Source organism: Kogia breviceps, chromosome 12 (assembly GCF_026419965.1).
Source record: "Kogia breviceps isolate mKogBre1 chromosome 12, mKogBre1 haplotype 1, whole genome shotgun sequence".
NCBI classification, from domain to species: domain Eukaryota; kingdom Metazoa; phylum Chordata; class Mammalia; order Artiodactyla; family Physeteridae; genus Kogia; species Kogia breviceps.
In genome coordinates this window covers 13,298,702-13,316,534 of record NC_081321.1, presented here as the reverse complement: position 1 = coordinate 13,316,534, position 17,833 = coordinate 13,298,702, and the positions used below count along the sequence as shown (strand labels likewise).

The 17,833-nt window shown below is 36.2% G+C and overlaps 1 protein-coding gene across 1 annotated transcript; it reads left to right on the top strand.

The window, feature by feature from the left end:
- The first annotated feature begins 3,374 nt into the window (after positions 1–3,374).
- On the top strand, positions 3,375–12,346 carry RERGL (RERG like). Its single transcript, XM_059080700.2, has 5 exons — positions 3,375–3,477; positions 4,570–4,626; positions 8,956–9,029; positions 9,521–9,669; positions 11,940–12,346. The coding sequence occupies exons 1-5, from the start codon at positions 3,426–3,428 to the stop codon at positions 12,220–12,222; spliced, it is 615 nt and encodes a 204-aa protein (XP_058936683.1). The 5' UTR covers positions 3,375–3,425; the 3' UTR covers positions 12,223–12,346.
- The last annotated feature ends 5,487 nt before the right edge of the window (positions 12,347–17,833 follow it).

Genomic DNA, 17,833 nt, shown 5'->3' with positions numbered 1-17,833 from the left:
TGTTGGATAAGACTACCAATTCCATGCTAAAGAGTAACAGACAATATCCTCTTTTTAGAGGGAAATTAGGAGAAATAAATCTATAGGCATTTTTTTGATATTTGGATTTCTAAAAATTATAACCTTAATCACGTTAAGAAATCCTCTATTTTTAGATTACAAAAGTTTATTTTTTTTTAAGTAGCTGTTAAATTTCATGAAATGCTTTTGGGAGCATATGAGACATATAGTTTTTCTCCTTTATCTTGGTAATGTATTAAAATAGTTTACCAAGTGTCCTAATGTTCAACCAATTTGACATTTTTAGAATAAGTTCTACTAGCTCATGATGCTTGGCTCTTTAAATATGTTTCTGGATTTGATTTGCTCATATTCTTAGGACCTGGGCTCTATATTCAAAAATGACATTGGTTATTTCTTTGTTCTCTCTCTGTGTGTGTATACCATTTATGGCTGCTTTAGGTTTATGATAGACACAGAAAATAAGTTGGGAAGTATTTCATCTTTTCAAGATCTGGAACAGGATAATGGAAAAAAGATACTCTTTCTCCTTAGGTATTTGTTTGAATCACTCCACTCTTGTGAATCTGAAGTTTTTGGGTTTTTTGTTGTTGTTGTTTGTTTTTTCGATACGCGGGCCTCTCACTGTTGTGGCCTCTCCCGTTGCGGAGTACAGGCTCCAGACGCGCAGGCTCAGCGGCCATGGCTCACGGGCCCAGCCGCTCCCCGGCATGTGGGATCTTCCCGGACCGGGGCACGAACCCACGTCCCCTGCATCGGCAGGCGGACTCTCAACCACTGCGCCACCAGGGAAGCCCGAATCTGAAGTTTTGATGGAAATTATGCATCTACTCTAACAGAAACTATAGGTAAATGAGATTAGCTGAGAAAGGCTGGTTAATCTGACCTCAGAGAAACAAAACTAAACAGATAAAACTATAACATTCATGAATACCGATATGTAACTAGTTGGTTTTTTTTTTAGTGTCCCATGTCCATCTCCTATGACCAGAATCTATGAATACTTTGTTTATTGATATGTTTTTAGCAGTGAAGATTAGTGTCAAGCCTATGGTAGACACTCAATAAATTTTTGTTCATTCAGTAAATGAGTAAAGTAATAAATGATTTTGCTTTGGTTGTGAATGGATGTTTCTTTAGGGAGATGTGAGAAAATTCTAGGTAGTATAATAATGTGTCTATTAGAATGTTAACTTTTTAGCACCCTTTACATGAGGTCGAAAGAATATATATATATTGGCACTCTGTTTCTTAGAAAAGTATGTACATAACTATATTCTCTTTGTTCAGGTTTATAGCTTCACTCTATTCTAGCCCCAGGCTGCTTTCTTAACTAGATTTACTTTGGGATACCAATGGACATAGGGAGGAAGAGGCTATGATGAAAGAATGCAGGTGTCTTGATACAAACCCTTCATATGTTGTTTTCAATGCCATGCATGTCATGAAATGAAGTTCTTCCTTCCCATCAGTAGATATACTAAACTTCCTAAAGACATCAATCAGAAGTTTCTTAGGAAGACAAGAATAGGATTTCTCCAAAAACAAGAAAAACATTTAATTCCATAGTGTACTAAATCAACTGTTAATCTTCCTTAAAAAAAAACCACTCTGTTACTTTATTTTTTTTTTTTTTTTGCGGTATGCAGGCCTCTCACTGCTGTGGCCTCTCCCGCTGCGGAGCACAGGCTCCGGACGCGCAGGCTCAGCGGCCATGGCTCACGGGCCCAGCCGCTCCGCGGCATGTGGGATCTTCGTGGACCGGGGCACGAACCCGTGTCCCCTGCATCGGCAGGCGGACTCTCAACCACTGCGCCACCAGGGAAGCCCATCTGTTACTTTTAATACAGTGGCATGGATTAAAGAGAAAACATAGGTTATTTAAAATTTTTTTATAATTTGTAATAAAAGGAAAAATCTAAGTTATTCAGATGTTATCTTGTTGATCCCACAAACTGATTTACTCTCTCTTGCCTTTTTTTCTTTACAGAGTCTGTTTCTTCTTTTAGAACAGACACATCTCCCCAATCACTTTTTCCTTCCTCTCTCCGTAGGTCCTGATCATGTTTCAAACTTTACCTACTTTTTGAAGACCTTTCTATCTACTGATCTCCTTTCTCCAGCTTTTAATCAGAGCCCCATTTTAGCAATGATAATATTCGTTGTAATTCTGTTTCCATTCTTCTCTTGGTAGACTGTAGACTCCATCAGGTCAGAGAATTCATTATTTAATTGTTGACCTATTTAATTAAACCAAATATAGCTTTAACAGAGAGTGGCAATTAATCAATATTTGTTAAATAAATGCATTTTTAAGAAGCATGTATTTCTGTGATAGACCCAACCTGGAAATGAAACTTCTTTACCTGGGTCTTAAAATGTAGTCCACAAAAGTTGAATTCTTCTATTTTTTTGTTGTATTCTTTTCTCAACTTTCAAATTTATACATCTACAAATGGGGAGAAAGAAAGGGAAGAAAATAATTTGGGGACTTGGAGTAGCAGGGACAATTGACAAAAAGTAGTATAAAAGAGTGATAATTGTGCATATCAAATTTGCCTTATTATTTCATAGCAGTAGTGAATTATGTCAGAACACCCCTTCCAAATGTTCTTTTCTTTTTAAAAAAGTACTGTGTAAGGACACATGACATGTTCCTGTTTAGTGCTATTTAAACAACATGAGGCTTTATTGTTTTTTCCAGAAATCTTACTGTTGTCTATTGGTATAACACTTTTTTAAAAAGAAAGAGAAAAGTTACTTTTTAAGGAAGACATTGGAAAGGTGAAACTCTGAGGTTCCCATATTTCTCCTTGAGAGCCTCAAATGACACAAAAACATGGGCTGGATATTCACGTGCATTGCTATCAACCCTGAACTAATCCATCCAAGAGAGCCATCCTCTCCCTTCTCTCATTTCTTTTCATGATTGAATTAACTTATTCCCCCTTGTCTTTCACAGGAGAAACCCAATAAGATGTAGCCTCAGGTATTAATAGAAAAAGCAAAACTGATCCACTCAAAGGAAATTTACAGGAATGTTTACCCATCCTCCAAAAACTTTCTTAATGATGAGAGATCATCTTTCTAGGTTCTAGGAGAAGGTAGATTCCAGGTACATGAAAGTAGAGATGAGCTACACTTCTGTTAAACCCTTAACTATTGGCTTAGTAAACGTTTGTGTCTAAATAGTAAGCCCACTGTTTTTTTTTTATGAGTCATGTTCAAAACTACTTTAGGAAAATATTTTTAAAGTTATTATTGGATGGTAGGAGTATGGGGTGGAGTTGGCCTTAGGGAAATGACAGCAGCAATAATAAAAAGGATTTTGGAAAACACATGCTTGGCTCAAGTCAGTCTATCTCCAGAAGTCAGGACGGACCAAGAAGGAGTAGGAAAGCAAGATGAATGATGTGAAACTTGCTGTCTTGGGTGGTGAAGGAACGGGCAAATCTGGTAAGTGGTGTTGTTTTCTGTGGCATGGTGTAGAGTACATAAAAAGTGAGAAATATATTGACATGATATGTATTACATTATAACATATTATATGTATATAAACTTGATATAACTATATATTATTTTTAAGTAGGAGTTTTCACTTTATAAGCAAGTAATGCAATTACCTGTATATAAAATTTATATACAGGGCTAGGACTATAACTGAAGAATTAATTTGTATCTTGTTCTACTGATGTTTGAAATTCATTGGAATAACAGGAAATCCCTCATCACTATCCCACCTACTTCTCACTCCAGCGCACCTGCCTCCACACCTACCAGTGGCCAAACAATGCCCTTGAAAAGATTCTGCTGCCCTGAGACTAAGGGTGGAGAGAGATGCGTGGAGACCTATGAATTAGTTTTTAAATGCCATTTTTTCCACGTTATCAAAATGAGAAAAACTTGGGAGGAGCATAGCTTTCTAAATGCCCAGAACTGAGCAAGATGTGCCCAGACCCTGGAAGCTATGTTTTTGTTTTATTTTGTTTTGTTTTTGGTCACATTATGACGGTACTAAGCATGCCACCAATAGAACCACCGTAGCCTAATGAATCTTAACAACGGGCCAGACCCAGGAGCTGCAATAAGATAAACCAACACTAGAAGTCATTCCTCTGTTTCCTGGGTTTTGAAGTCCCTATTTCCTTAAACAATTGCAAATGCTTGATACCGTCCTGGCCACTATTAGCATGCAGCACCATGGAGCCACAATTAATTTTATAAAGAAAATATAGAGATGTTATAGTTCTTGCATCTCATATTTAATGAGAAATCTGCCTCTGTTACAAAGGTGAGTTGTCTTACGTGTCTTTGCATTTGTAAATTATGCAGTGATTTGAGTGGGCAGCACACTGAGATCACTTTCTAGCCTCCTAATTTTTATGGCTGTACAGTGGAAATTCTTAGACCAGAATTTAGTAAAGTTTTAAGGTCTTCATTAATACTTAGTAAATTTTGAGCTGAGATGCTAGATACTTATGTACATGGCTAAATTATTTGTATCCTAAAACAGATAAGACCCCAAATCCAGCTTGTTTTGTTTTGCAGCCCTTACAGTAAGGTTTCTTACCAAACGATTTATTGGAGAATATGCTTCTAATTTTGGTAAGTCACTACCTTAGACTTTTTCACCTTAAAACTTCAGCATCATAATTAATATCAATATCAGAGAAACATTTTAATAGAATCGTCCACTTTTGCACTTTTTAAAGAATAAATTTATTTATTTTTCGCTGCGTTGGGTCTTCGTTGCTGTGCGCGGGCTTTCTCTAGCTGCCGTGAGCGAGAGCTACACTTCGTTGCAGTGCACGGGCTTCTCATCGCAGCGGCTCCTCTCGTTGCAGAGCATGTGCTCTAGGCGTGCGGGCTTCAGTAGTTGTGCAACTCGGGCTCAGTAGTTGTGGCACACGGGCTTAGTTGCTCTGCGGCATGTGGGCTCTTCCCAGACCAGGGCTCGAACCCGTGTTCCCTGCATTGGCAGGCGGATTCTTAACCACTGCACCAGCAGGGAAGTCTCCCATTTTTGCACTTTTAAGCAATTTATTTATTCATGGGTTCTGGTTAGAAAAACCCAAATAAGTATTTGAATTAATTGCTCTTTTATGATAAAAAATTATCCAATTTTTTTTTTTTTTTTTTTTTTTTTTTTTTTTGTGGTACGCGGGCCTCTCACTGTTGTGGCCTCTCCCGTTGCGGAGCACAGGCTCCGGACGCGCAGGCTCAGCGGCCATGGCTCACGGGCCCAGCCACTCGGCAGCATGTGGGATCTTCCCGGACCGGGGCACGAACCCGTGTCCCCTGCATCGGCAGGCGGATTCTCAACCACTGCTCCACCAGGGAAGCCCCGCCCCAAAGTTATCCAATTTGATGTTAAATAAAATGGATTAGAAATCCAGTTGTATTCAGTCTAGAACTAGAAAAACATTAAAACTGGGACCTGCTGCCTGTACCAAGTGTTGTAGAGCATGTGAGTGTGGATTATTTTTTAAGCTATGAAACAATTTGAAATTAAAGCAACATCTGTTGAAAAATAAAGACAAATTAATTATAAAAGCACAAGTAACTACAAAATAAATGCTTATTTTTATTGCAAAACCAGGTGACAATAACTGGAAAATTATGCTATGATTAAAGATCATATCATAATTAACTAGGTTGCTTATGTAAGTTTCAGAGAAATTCTAAAACAGATGCCAGGGCACCTTGATATAATCTTAGGATCATTTCACTAACTCTACTATAAATTTCTGTTATTTTGATCAGAATTAGCCTGACATATGGGAAATGCCACAGTGGGGAATTAATAACAAGTGGGGAACTTTGCCAGAAGTTTGAATATAATTTTGGCTCAGCAATTAATCTATATAATGTTACTAATATCCTACCTGACTGAAGGTGTGGTGGGGAAAGGTTTTGTGGGTTTTTTTAATAAGAACGAAGTTTTTAAGAAATATGAGAATTGGGAGAAAGGGAAATTATTCTTTTGTTCAATAATACTTATTTAGAGTAAGAAGAAGTTATGATTGGAAGTGTTTTCATGAGAAATAAACCACAAAAATCTTTAGCATTCATTTATGGTATAGCATTATTAGAGTATTTTAGAAAATAACTTTAAAGTATTGCATTGTTTCCTACGTGTGGCCCACATAGTATTTCAGTCCATATGCCATTGTAAATGTTTTAGGGCAAGCACTTGAAAACTGATTATAGAAAGAAAAAATATATAGGAAGAGAAATTCTTATTGTTTCATTTCTCAGGTCAACAACCTCAGTCAAAAAAGGTAACACACAAACTAGGAGTCAGGCATGAGAAAATGTTCTAAAACGATAAAACAAAACATAAATAAAAGAACACACCCCAAAAGCAGTAATAGCAACAACAAAATAAAAACATCACCTTAATCTTTTATACGATATATCAATAGATAAATAAGCAAATGAAGTGTACACATTTCTGGCTGTTACATCTCTATCAAAAATATAAGACCTAGAGACATTCTTAAAGACAACCAAATGAGCAAAAGTTCACCACCACATGAGGATTAATTAGCAAAAAAAAATGACCTCATTTGTAAATGAGGGCTAGAAGGGGAAAATAATAAAATTCTAAAAAGTTAAGAGCTGGTGACCCCTGCTGGCAGTTTTTGAGTTTTGAGAGTGGGTAATTTAAAATGTCTTAGAAGGAAAGTATGTGGTTCACAGAGTAAGCTTATAAAGTTTAGAATAAACTGTCTGAAGACATTTTAAGATTTAATGAAACACAAATTTCATTAAATGTAACCTAGAAGGATTTTAAAATTCATCCCTAACCTCCTGAAGTCGGCTTTCCCAAATGTCTGCTACATTTTGCTAACCACAGGTTACAGAGTATTTGCCAGAATGGGTCATGATTTTGTGTCAGTATGCAATTTTGGAGAGAAGTAGGTCTTGTATTAAAACACTGGAGCGACAGTTACAGAAACGAAGTCCTTTGTTCATTCAACAAATGTTCATTGAATACCTGTCATGGCAGGTACTCTTCTAGTTAGAGCGGCTATAGTAATGAACAAATATCCGAGCCTTCGTAAGATTTACATTCTGGAGGGGAGGGTCAGCTAATTAAAAATGCATTTATCTATCTATAGCTATATATATCTACATAGCTACATATATATATATATACATATATATATATATATAATGTCTTATGATGATAAATGTTATGAAGGAAAAGAAAGCATAGGGGAGTGGTGTGTGGTCATTTAAAATAGGGTAGTCAGGGTAGACCTGGCTGAGATGAAGACATTTGAACAGACCTGCAGGTGATAAAAACTGAGCCATGAAGATATTTGGGCAGTTGCATTCCAGGTACAAGAAACAGTTGCCGGAAGTTCAGAGGAAGGAACTTTCTGAAAAATGTGAGGAATGGTATGGAGGACTGTGTAGCTTCAGTGGAGGAATGTGGGAGACAATAGCCAAAGAGGTCTACTGAGATCATAGGGGTGATGGGAGACTAGATAACTAGGGAAATTCTCAGGCATTTTAAAAGCTTAGGTTTATCCAAGTGAGATGGGGAGCCATTGGAGAGATTTGATGAGGCAAGTGACATGATCTGGCTAAAAATTGGCTTTTGCTTCTGGATTGAGAATAAACTGAGAACAAGAAGGGAGTTAGGGGAGGGATAAAACAAACAGCTGAGTTAGGAGGTTTTCTAATAATACAGGCAAAAATAATGATGGCTTGGACCAGAGTGTGAGCAAAGGAGGTGATGAGAGGCAGACAAATTCAAAATATTCTTTGAAGATAGAGTAAAAATGAATTTTTAATAGAATAAATATAGGATGTAAGAGAAAGAAAGAATCAGGGATGCACTTGAGGCTTTTAACATGCGAGACTAGTTATGGATATGTCATTTAATGAAATGGAAACTTGTGGGATATGCAGTCTTTGCGGGGAGATCAGAGGTTCCATTTCAAGCATGTTAAGGTTGAGTTGTCTATAAGGTATCTAATTGGAGGCGCCCAGTGGTGGTAGATGTCTAGAGTCCAGGGAAGAGGTCCAGACTACAGAAATGGGTTTATTAGCAATAATTGTTACATAAAGACTCTGACTGGATGAGATTTGCAAGGGAGTAAGTGTAGACAGAGAAGAAATCCATAAACTAGAATCACAGTTGGAGTGAGAGAAGATATTGTGGGACAAATAAATAAGATTAATACAAAGCAATATGGAATAAGGAAAAAACCCAGGAGAGTATGTTGCCTTGAAAGCCATGTGAAAAAACATTTTGAGGAGGTAGGTGTGATCAACTATACTAATACTACTGACAGGGCAGGTAAGATCAAGAACTTTCCACTGAGTCTAAAACCATAACCCTGATAAGAACAGTTTTAGTCAAATAATTGGAGTTAAAGCCTGATTGTAATAATTTGAAGGTCATGGAAGGAGAGAATTTGGACGCAGGGAGTATAGATATTTACCAAAAGGCCAGCAGAGAAATAGAGCAATAGTTGGGATCCAAAGGGTTGTTAAGTTAGGAGAAATTCAGCTGCTAGTAACAATAGAATAAAGAGGAAAATTTTATGATGCAGAAGAGAGAGGTAGAATTGTTGGAGCCATGTCTTTCAGCAGGTCAGAGGAAATAGTAACTAGTTCATAGTGAATGGACTGGCCTTAGATAGAAACACAGATAATTCATCCATAGTAATAGAATGGAAGATAAGTACATAGGCAGAAAAACATGTAGGTGAATAGATATAGTGGTAAAGTTCATTTGTAAGAAATATACATTAGCAAATATATGTTTTTTTGACCACTAACAATAAAGAAAAGCTACTGTAGTACTCAACTAAAATATGACTGGTTGACTTTTCAGGACTGTGATCCAAATATAAGGCCATTTTTTAAATTCTGGAGGATTTCCATACTGACAATGAGTATATGCATATTTTTCAGAATCTATCTATAAAAAGCATTTGTATTTGGAAGGGAAGCAATTGAATCTAGAAATATATGACTCTTGTTCTCAGGTAAGTAAAACAAAATATGTTTTCAATTATGATTTGAAGAAGATATCCCTCAAATATTTTTAGCTAAACCTTATCAGTACTGTTTTTTTTTTTTTTTTTTACTGATTTAAATCTAGTACCAAAAATCAATACATATTCCACTTACTAATAAGGATAGAAAATATCAGCTCTTTTCAAACATATATGTGTATATTGATTTTAAATGCAATTATTAGGGCTTATCAAATTTTCAGAAAAAGTTTTTTTAGAAAAAAGGTATCAAATGAGATGGATATAACTTTATTATAGTTCTTTATTTTTAAAAATTTAATCACTTTTATTTAAAGAAAGAGGATGATAAAAAAGAAACAGAGAGTACATTTTAGAAAATATCAGTATTTGGCTTACTGAATTCTCTTCCAGGTGAAATGGGTCTCCCTTAATTAACTGTCTAACGGGTAAAATACAGGGATCAGATCCCACCACTTTCAATGTGCTTGGTTTATTTTCAGCCACAGAAAGCAAAATTTTCCCTCACAAGTGAGCTGCATTGGGCAGATGGGTTTGTTATTGTGTATGACATCAGTGACAGGTCTTCGTTTGCTTTTGCAAAAGCACTAATCTACAGAATTCGGGAGCCACAGACTAGTCATTGTAAAAGGTGAGGTATTTTTCTTTCCTCTCTCCTTTCCTTTTAGTAAATCATCATAGAGCTGTAAGCATCATTAGGAAGAGTTTAATACAGGCTTCCAATTACAAAATTTAACAGCCCTGAACAATCCACCTTCCATTCCACAGGAGTTACACATGTAGTAAAAGGAATAAAATGAGAATCCTTTATATCCTGGCTGACATAAACAGTTACTTGCCCCAAGTAAATGGCTATTTTACAAGACAGCTTCTATTGTTAACATGACATTCACTTGCAAAATAATGGTCCTCTGTACACAAGATAGTTCCCTTTCCACCTTTCTTTTTCATTCCCACAAAAAATGTGAAGGATACTAAATAAATCCAGATTTATAACACTTGGCATCCAATTCCTAGTCATTGAGCTGTTCAATCAATCAAAGCAAAATAGACTGAATAATCAAACTGTTACAGATTCTAAGTATGAGAGTACCTTTTTCTCCATTTCACCTCCTAAAACAAAGAGCTGATCAATGACGCCCGATTGTTAATGTCTTGACGCAGTGACTATGAGGGAAAACATAATGGTGCCTTAAACTAATTTTGCATTAGTAGATATAAATTTAAACCTATGAATTTCCCACTTTAGTTTTCCTTTTTAAAAAAAATTGTTTTAGCCTTTCCATTTAAAATATTTATTTTTGTTTAACCTGCTGGTATAAGGGTTTCTTTGTGCTCTTAACCAGATTTGCCCTTAAAATCTAAAATAGCATTCTAATCTGGGAAGCAAAAAAGCACAATATTATTCCTGAAAATTGGTACCTGTGCTTTTTATATCTATTTTAAATGCCTACTATCAAGAAATCATCAGATAATAATTGATGTTATATTTCCCTAGAGTCATTTGATCTAAATTCTTGTTTATATCTGAGTGACCTTGGGTAAAGCCCTTAATCTCTAGACCTCCTTTTTCTGACTATAAAACTGATAGAAACACGGTAGGGGAAAAGAATGTGATTTTACTAAGGTACCTCGTAGCTCTGATTTCCTATGATATTATTGATTTTGGGGGACCTCCATTGTTTCAAGTGTTAAATGCCTTATATTTAAGCACCATAACTTAGGTAAGGGAAAGTAATTAAAATTACTTTCTATTCTTACAAATCAAAAGACTCACCCACGAATAGGCAAAAAAATGTATATTTTAAAAATCCCTATATTTGACATTTTTCAGGCAAACTTTTTAATGTATTGATCAAATAATTTTTGAGTTTTTCCAGTTCTCAATCTCTAGGTAAACTAGAGTCTCTTATTTGTAGATAAAAAGCAAAATTATGGCATTGTTTTATAAAATTACATCTGATATTTGTGATTCACCTTCAAAATATTTCATTTATTCTTCCCATTAATACTTCACAATAATTTTCTGAACTCTATAGGAAAAGATACTCTTAGTGCCCTCAAAATCCAACACATACAGTGCTTTTTCCCTTACGGCTCACACTGTCATGTGAATGAAACCAGTCTGAAGACTGTTTTCATTTTCCCATTTCTTCCCTATAGGAGATATCTTGGCAGAGTTCCATGCCATTTAAGACCTAGTAGCCTTACTGTATTCTTCAAATGAAACTCTGCTTTAGGAATGTTACACTGTAACCAAAGAGATTATATTGATATTTGCCAAAGACATTACCTTACCAAAGCAATATATTTCTTCAATAAACAGAAAAATTGTACAAATTCACGAGACTAAAATTTTCTTTAAAGTATGCTGTAATGAATATTAACAAACAGCAACAAGTATTGAATTAGTAAAGAGGCATTAGTTAGTCTTTCTCTATCAGTTGATAAGGAAATGAAAGATAATACTTAGTAAGCATATTTTATTGCCTGGCACTGGGCTAGATTTTTATACACGTCTTCATTTAACCTCTGTGAGCATTCTGTGTGACGAGGACTATTTTACCTTTTTAAAAAAATTTACATATAAGGGAATTGAACGTGGAAAGTGTTACAATCATGTCTTGTTAGTAAACAGAGCCATAATTCCGGGAATAGGTTTGTACCACTTCAAATGTTATGCTTTAAGAGCCTTGTTGTTTCTGTGTCATTTACTACATTTTATCTAAAATAATTTTTGTAAGTAAATGAGATACACACACACATGACCACAGATAACACACATACACACACAGTATTCTGATTTTGGGTCCATAATTCTTTTTGATATAAACGTACTTAATTTAAAAAAAAAGAGTTGTTAAAACAGTCTTGCCGAAGAATTGTGTGTCTGTGTTTCAGAGCTGTGGAATCAGCTGTGCTCTTGGTGGGTAACAAGCAAGATCTCTGTCATGTGCGAGAGGTTGGCTGGGAAGAAGGGCAAAAACTGGCATTGGATAACCGGTGCCAATTCTGTGAACTGTCTGCAGCAGAGCAATCTCTGGAGGTGGAAATGATGTTTATCAGAATTATCAAGGGCATCCTGGCAAACTTCAAACTCAAAGAAAAGAGAAGACCCAGTGGATCTAAATCCATGGCCAAACTGATCAATAATGTATTTGGAAAGAGAAGGAAATCTGTTTAATTGACATGTGATCCTAAGGGATTTATTATATCAGAGAGTTTCAAACGTTTGTATGGTAATTAAATTTACCCTTTGTATGCAGTTAAAAAATTCTCTTAGAGATATGAAAGAATTGGCCAAGAACCACAACTGTGTTTTCAAATATATAGTTTGCCTTCTTAGTTGTTTGTATCTTGTACATTTTGCTTCACACTTAACCTTTTCTTTATTACACAGAATAATATGAGTATAACCTATTGGTGGATTACTATATAATTTTATTAAATTACCATTCTACAGAGCTCAATTTACCTTTATTTTATACATATCTTTTTAATGAAATATATAGTTATATTCATATAGTTAGTATATTATAGGGCTTAACTTATCAATTTGTGAAATTCATGATCTATTTAATTGAAATGCATGGATTTATTTTTGAAAGTGTCTTTATAATAAACCAGTGAATTATTTGATATTACATAAATTTTACTACAACTAAGGCCTTAGGAAGTTAAATTCCTTACCCGTAAGTACATAGTTTACAGTTGGTCTGATGATGAAAAAGTCTGCCTTTCCTTATGGTATGTATGCTAAGCTAACAAGGGCAATTATCATAGAGAAATTAACTTATACAACTAAGATACATTTTAGATTAAAAGATTAGGGTTTTTTAAAGTTCATTTATAAATCCATACATCATAGGAAAAGAAAAAAGTAAAAACTGTTTGGTAAATATATAACCTTGAAGGCCTTATTGTCCTGAAAGAAATATTGTATTAGATACAACCATTTGGGCCTTCTCCGATTACATTGGGTACAATTTCCTTCAGAAGTCAACTGTCCACCTCCTGGACGGCAGCATCCCTTCTGCTGTCCCTGATGAGCTTGTCACCTGCTGCATTTCAAGTTGCAGCCTTAGGCCTAACTTCAGCCAAATCGCTGATAAGTAAGGTTAGATATTGGAGAAGTTAACCTGGGCGTACATGCAATGCTGCACACACACTTGGTTAACATGTGTCAGCACTAACTAGCGGACCACGTAGAAGATCTTGAGTAGAGGATGGTAGACTGGAGTCAGGGAGGGTGACACAGACTATTAGTCTGGGCAGGAGAGAATTAAGCCATCGACATGGTCTTGCTCATCGTGAGTCACGATCCAACATTTAGGTTTTTTGATCTGTGGAAATCTAACCTGGATGATGCATTAGAGTAAAAGGAGTGGAAGTAAGGGAACTTTGTGTGGTAGTATACAAAATAGTCCAGAATGTTCATGAAGATGGGGGGGTTAGAATTGCTGTGATAGATTGGACCCAAGAACCCACCATCTGACTGTGCTCTCTGGGACGATTCAGAGGCACTTCCTTTACTAAGGAAGTGAGGAAAGCTGGGGTGAGGAGGCAAAGACAACTTTGACAAGCTTCCTAGTGACTGTGCTCCATGGGTCAGAGTTGACAGTCAGGATGCTTCCACTGATTTGCACTCCTCAATATCTTTTTAAAATTTTATTTATTTATTTATTTATTTTTGGCTGTGTTGGGTCTTTGTTTCTGTGCATGGGCTTTCTCTAGTTGCGGCGAGCGGGGGCCGCTCTTCATCGTGGTGCGCAGGCCTCTCACTGTTGCGGCCTCTCTTGTTGCGGCCTCTCTTGTTGTGGAGCACAGGCTCCAGATGCGCAGGCTCAGTAGTTGTGGCTCACGGGCCTAGTTGCTCCACGGCACGTGGGATCTTCCCAGACCAGGGCTCAAACCCGTGTCCCCTGCATTGGCAGGCAGATTCTCAACCACTGCACCACCAAGGAAGCCCTGCACTCCTCAATATTAAGACAGATGATAGACTCCTGGGACAGCAGATCTGGATGCCAGCATTTAACCTGATGCCTGTTTAACCTCATAACCTGTTTACTCACTCACTCAGCCCCCAGAGAAATAGTGCCATATCCAGAGTAGAGGCTCCATTTCTGATGCTGGCTGGTTGGAAACTTAAAAGCTATATTGAGACAAAGTCCATATTGTGGACTCAAGCATTGTTCCCACCCCTGCCACCAAGGCCACCGTTATCATGGGTCCGTTACATATAAGCACAAAGGTAGTCAAGAAAAAAGGCAGGTTATCTGTAGGGCAGTTCATCTTGTCTATTTGATTGTAAAGTGACTTCTCATTGGTGGATGCTTTCCGGTTGGCATTAAAGTGTTAAATAAAGATCTGTAAATATGATGCCCTCTCCGAGAAATCCATTCACATGCTTATTCTCCAGTCCTTCTTGGCACTGTTCTTCCAGTCTTACCTCTTTATAGATACCTCTGACCAACTGGCGAAACCACTGATCACAGCCTAGGACTCTCTACCACATTATACCTTTCTTGACTTATGAGGTACACAGCAAAGTGTACTTCTTGAAGCTTTGGCAAATGGGATAATTTCCTTTTACTGCTGAGCTTCATGGTTACCTCTGGGCGGAACTGTAATGAGGCCCAGTCTTCTTTTGCCTGGTACTAACACATCAAGCTTAAGTGAGGAGTGCTTCTTATCAACTAGGAATATTCAGATTAGATTGCTTTGTAAATGAGAAATAAACTTTTATTGTGTAGTTATTCTAGTAAATTCAGTTATATACTTTTTTGATCAACTATTTATAGGAATTTATTAATCTTTTATATTATTAATCTTGACTATAAAATATATGTATATATATATCAGCTTAAGCATTTATACTTTAATCTCTTTTTGGTTTTATTTTGTTCTTATTATTTGCCTGAATAATCTTAGAGATTTGGTCTTCATTCTTTAAAATTCTTTTCCTAGTTAAAGAAAGATTATTTGGGGATGATCTTGCATTAAAAATAACATATTTATCCATGTTATATGGAAGAACTCTACTGTCAAAATGGTATGAAAATTCTTTCATAGCTTAATCTATGATTTAATCTTAGTCATAGTTTAATCTTAATTTCATAGCATATGTATCTGTGATGAGTCAGAGTTCAAAATTTCTCTGGTAAGTATACTACCCATATTTGTATATATTAAATTTTTTTTCTTTATTATACCCTGATTTTTTAGCAAGATGATCTGAGATGACACATCTTGTTGTAAGGAGTCTGTGGAACAGAGGAATAAGAACAAGCATTCTCACCAAAAAGAAAAAAAAAAAGATAACTATGTGAGGTGATAGATGTGTTAGTTAATTGTGGTAATCATTTCACACTCTATACATATAAGAAATCATTATGTTGTACACTTTAAATAAATTGAAAAATTTATTTGTCAATTATACCTCATTAGAGCTGAAAAATTGTTTTATATTAAAAAATGAATTTATAGGGGCTTCCCTGGTGGCACAGTGGTTGAGAATCCGCCTGCCGATGCAGGAGACACGGGTTCGTGCCCCGGTCCGGGAGGATCCCACGTGCCGCAGAGCGGCTAGGCCCGTGAGCCATGGCCGCTGAGCCTGCGCGTCCGGAGCCTGTGCTCCACAGCGGAAGAGGCCACAACAGTGAGAGGCCCGCGTACCGCAAAAAAAAAAAAAAAGAATTTATATCTTAAAGATAGTTTCTGTGAGGCAACTTTAGAAATGAACCACTGATTATTTTTCATAGTGATATTTAAAAGTCCTGGGTTAATTTCCCCTTTTATAATGTGACAGTTATAAAACATGTCCACACATTTTTTGATACTTCTCCCATTAAAACGTTGAGTCGGATTCCCCTCCCCTTGATTATGGATCATCCTTGTTGACTCTCTTTTAACACATGGAATGAGGTGGAAGTAATGGGAAGGACTTATGAGACCAGGTTGGAAAGAGCTCGAGCTCCCATCTCTTCCTGGGGCTCTGCATTGTTCAGAATCAGCGTGGATCAACCTGGCTGGCCTGAAGGCACTAGGCCAGAGATACCACATGGGGTTAGTGACCAAACAACCAAAAAACAGACAAGCTAATCTTCAGGTGATTTCAGCCTCTAACCTAGGACTACTCTAGCCGATGACAAGTAGAGCAGGGATGCATTATCCTCACTTGCAGAATTGTGAGCCCAGTAAATATCCTTGTTTTGTTAGGGGAAGGTTGTTATGTGGCAATAGATAACGAGAACCGATAACTCATGAAAACCCCCAGTAACTCAGCCAGTATGAAATGTTTGGCTTTTTTATTGGGCAAAAACAGGGTGAACAAAAGGGTCTTCCAGATTCAAAAGAATTGTCTACAACATAGAGTTCTCCCAGTATCAATTTTCTTGGGAATATAATTCACGTGTAAAGCAACTTGCAAAAACCTAAAAATAATAAATTTCAGTTTTCCAAAATGAGAGAAACTGTATCTACTTACAGCAGAGAAACAAATACATCAACATAGGGCCATAGAGTGTTGTAGGTTGAAGGTAGCACGTGTGTCTAAATCTCAAATATAGTTAAGCTGTAGCACTAGACTGGGAATTGCCTGTGCTGCTTCTAGTAAAAAAGAAAAAGCTGTCATTCACTTTGGATGAGCTTCAGTGAGATTAGCACATGATGTGGGGCAACAGCTGAGGAAGGGAATGTCAAAGGGGAGGGGCCTTTAACACGGTTTTGATTTAATACAATGCATGCACTATTAATAAAGAAGTTGAATGATACCTATATGTTTTATAGGCTTATAAATTGGCTGTAGTAAAATATTTTACATCTTAGATCACTAGGTATTGTTTCAGCTTATTATGGGAGATATCTGTCTAGAGTTGACTGAATTGTATTAATCTGAACCTAGTTTAATGATGCCTTAACATTTTTATGGGGGAATTTAATGTTTGCAATATCCATGTTCCTTCTTTGAAAGTGTGACTTATAGGCTTTTCATTTTCCTTAAATTATGAAATCCTTCAGCTAATAAAGGAAAATGATTATAGTTTGCAAAAAAGGCAAAGTCATTTAACAATCCATATAACTGTCTGTTGTAGGACTTTGCATAATAATTGTAATTTAGCTATTAGGGATTCTAAAGGCAGTTATCAGTCATACTCTACACTTCTGGGGGAATCAGGCAAAGCCCAAATTATTTAAAGTATTTTAAATTCCCAAGGAAAAAAAAAAGACACTATAAACTGGGAATATACTTCTTAGTGATAGCATATTATTTCAAAGCAAAGAAGTTCATCATAATATTCAAATGTATAAACCACCAAACATTATTTTTGTTTATTTTGGATAGAGATATAATTTGTTTATTTTTAATAATGGAACTATTAGTTCCTGTAAGGAGGGAATTAGCAGATGAAAAGTATAAGTTGCAATGTGAAATTTGACCCACATTTTAGTAATCCTGGAACAACTAAGACATAAAGAATTAGGAAAAAACAGAAAATTGAAGAAGAGTAAGATATGGAATTATTTGCCCCATTATGTGGAAGTATGACCATGCCTTACCTCTGTAGTTTTTAGACCATTTTATAAGACTGAGTATTTAACAACTCAGTTTTAGTTGTTTAGTCAACTCAGTTTTAAAAATGAGTATTAAACAACTAGATACATGAAAACATTTCAAAACACATATTAAATTAAACTGATACTTTTTCCAGATATAAATTTACTTTCAAGGTAAGAAACTATTTCGGCTTGCAAAATTGGGGGTTATTTCTACACACAAACATATTTGGGGTTAA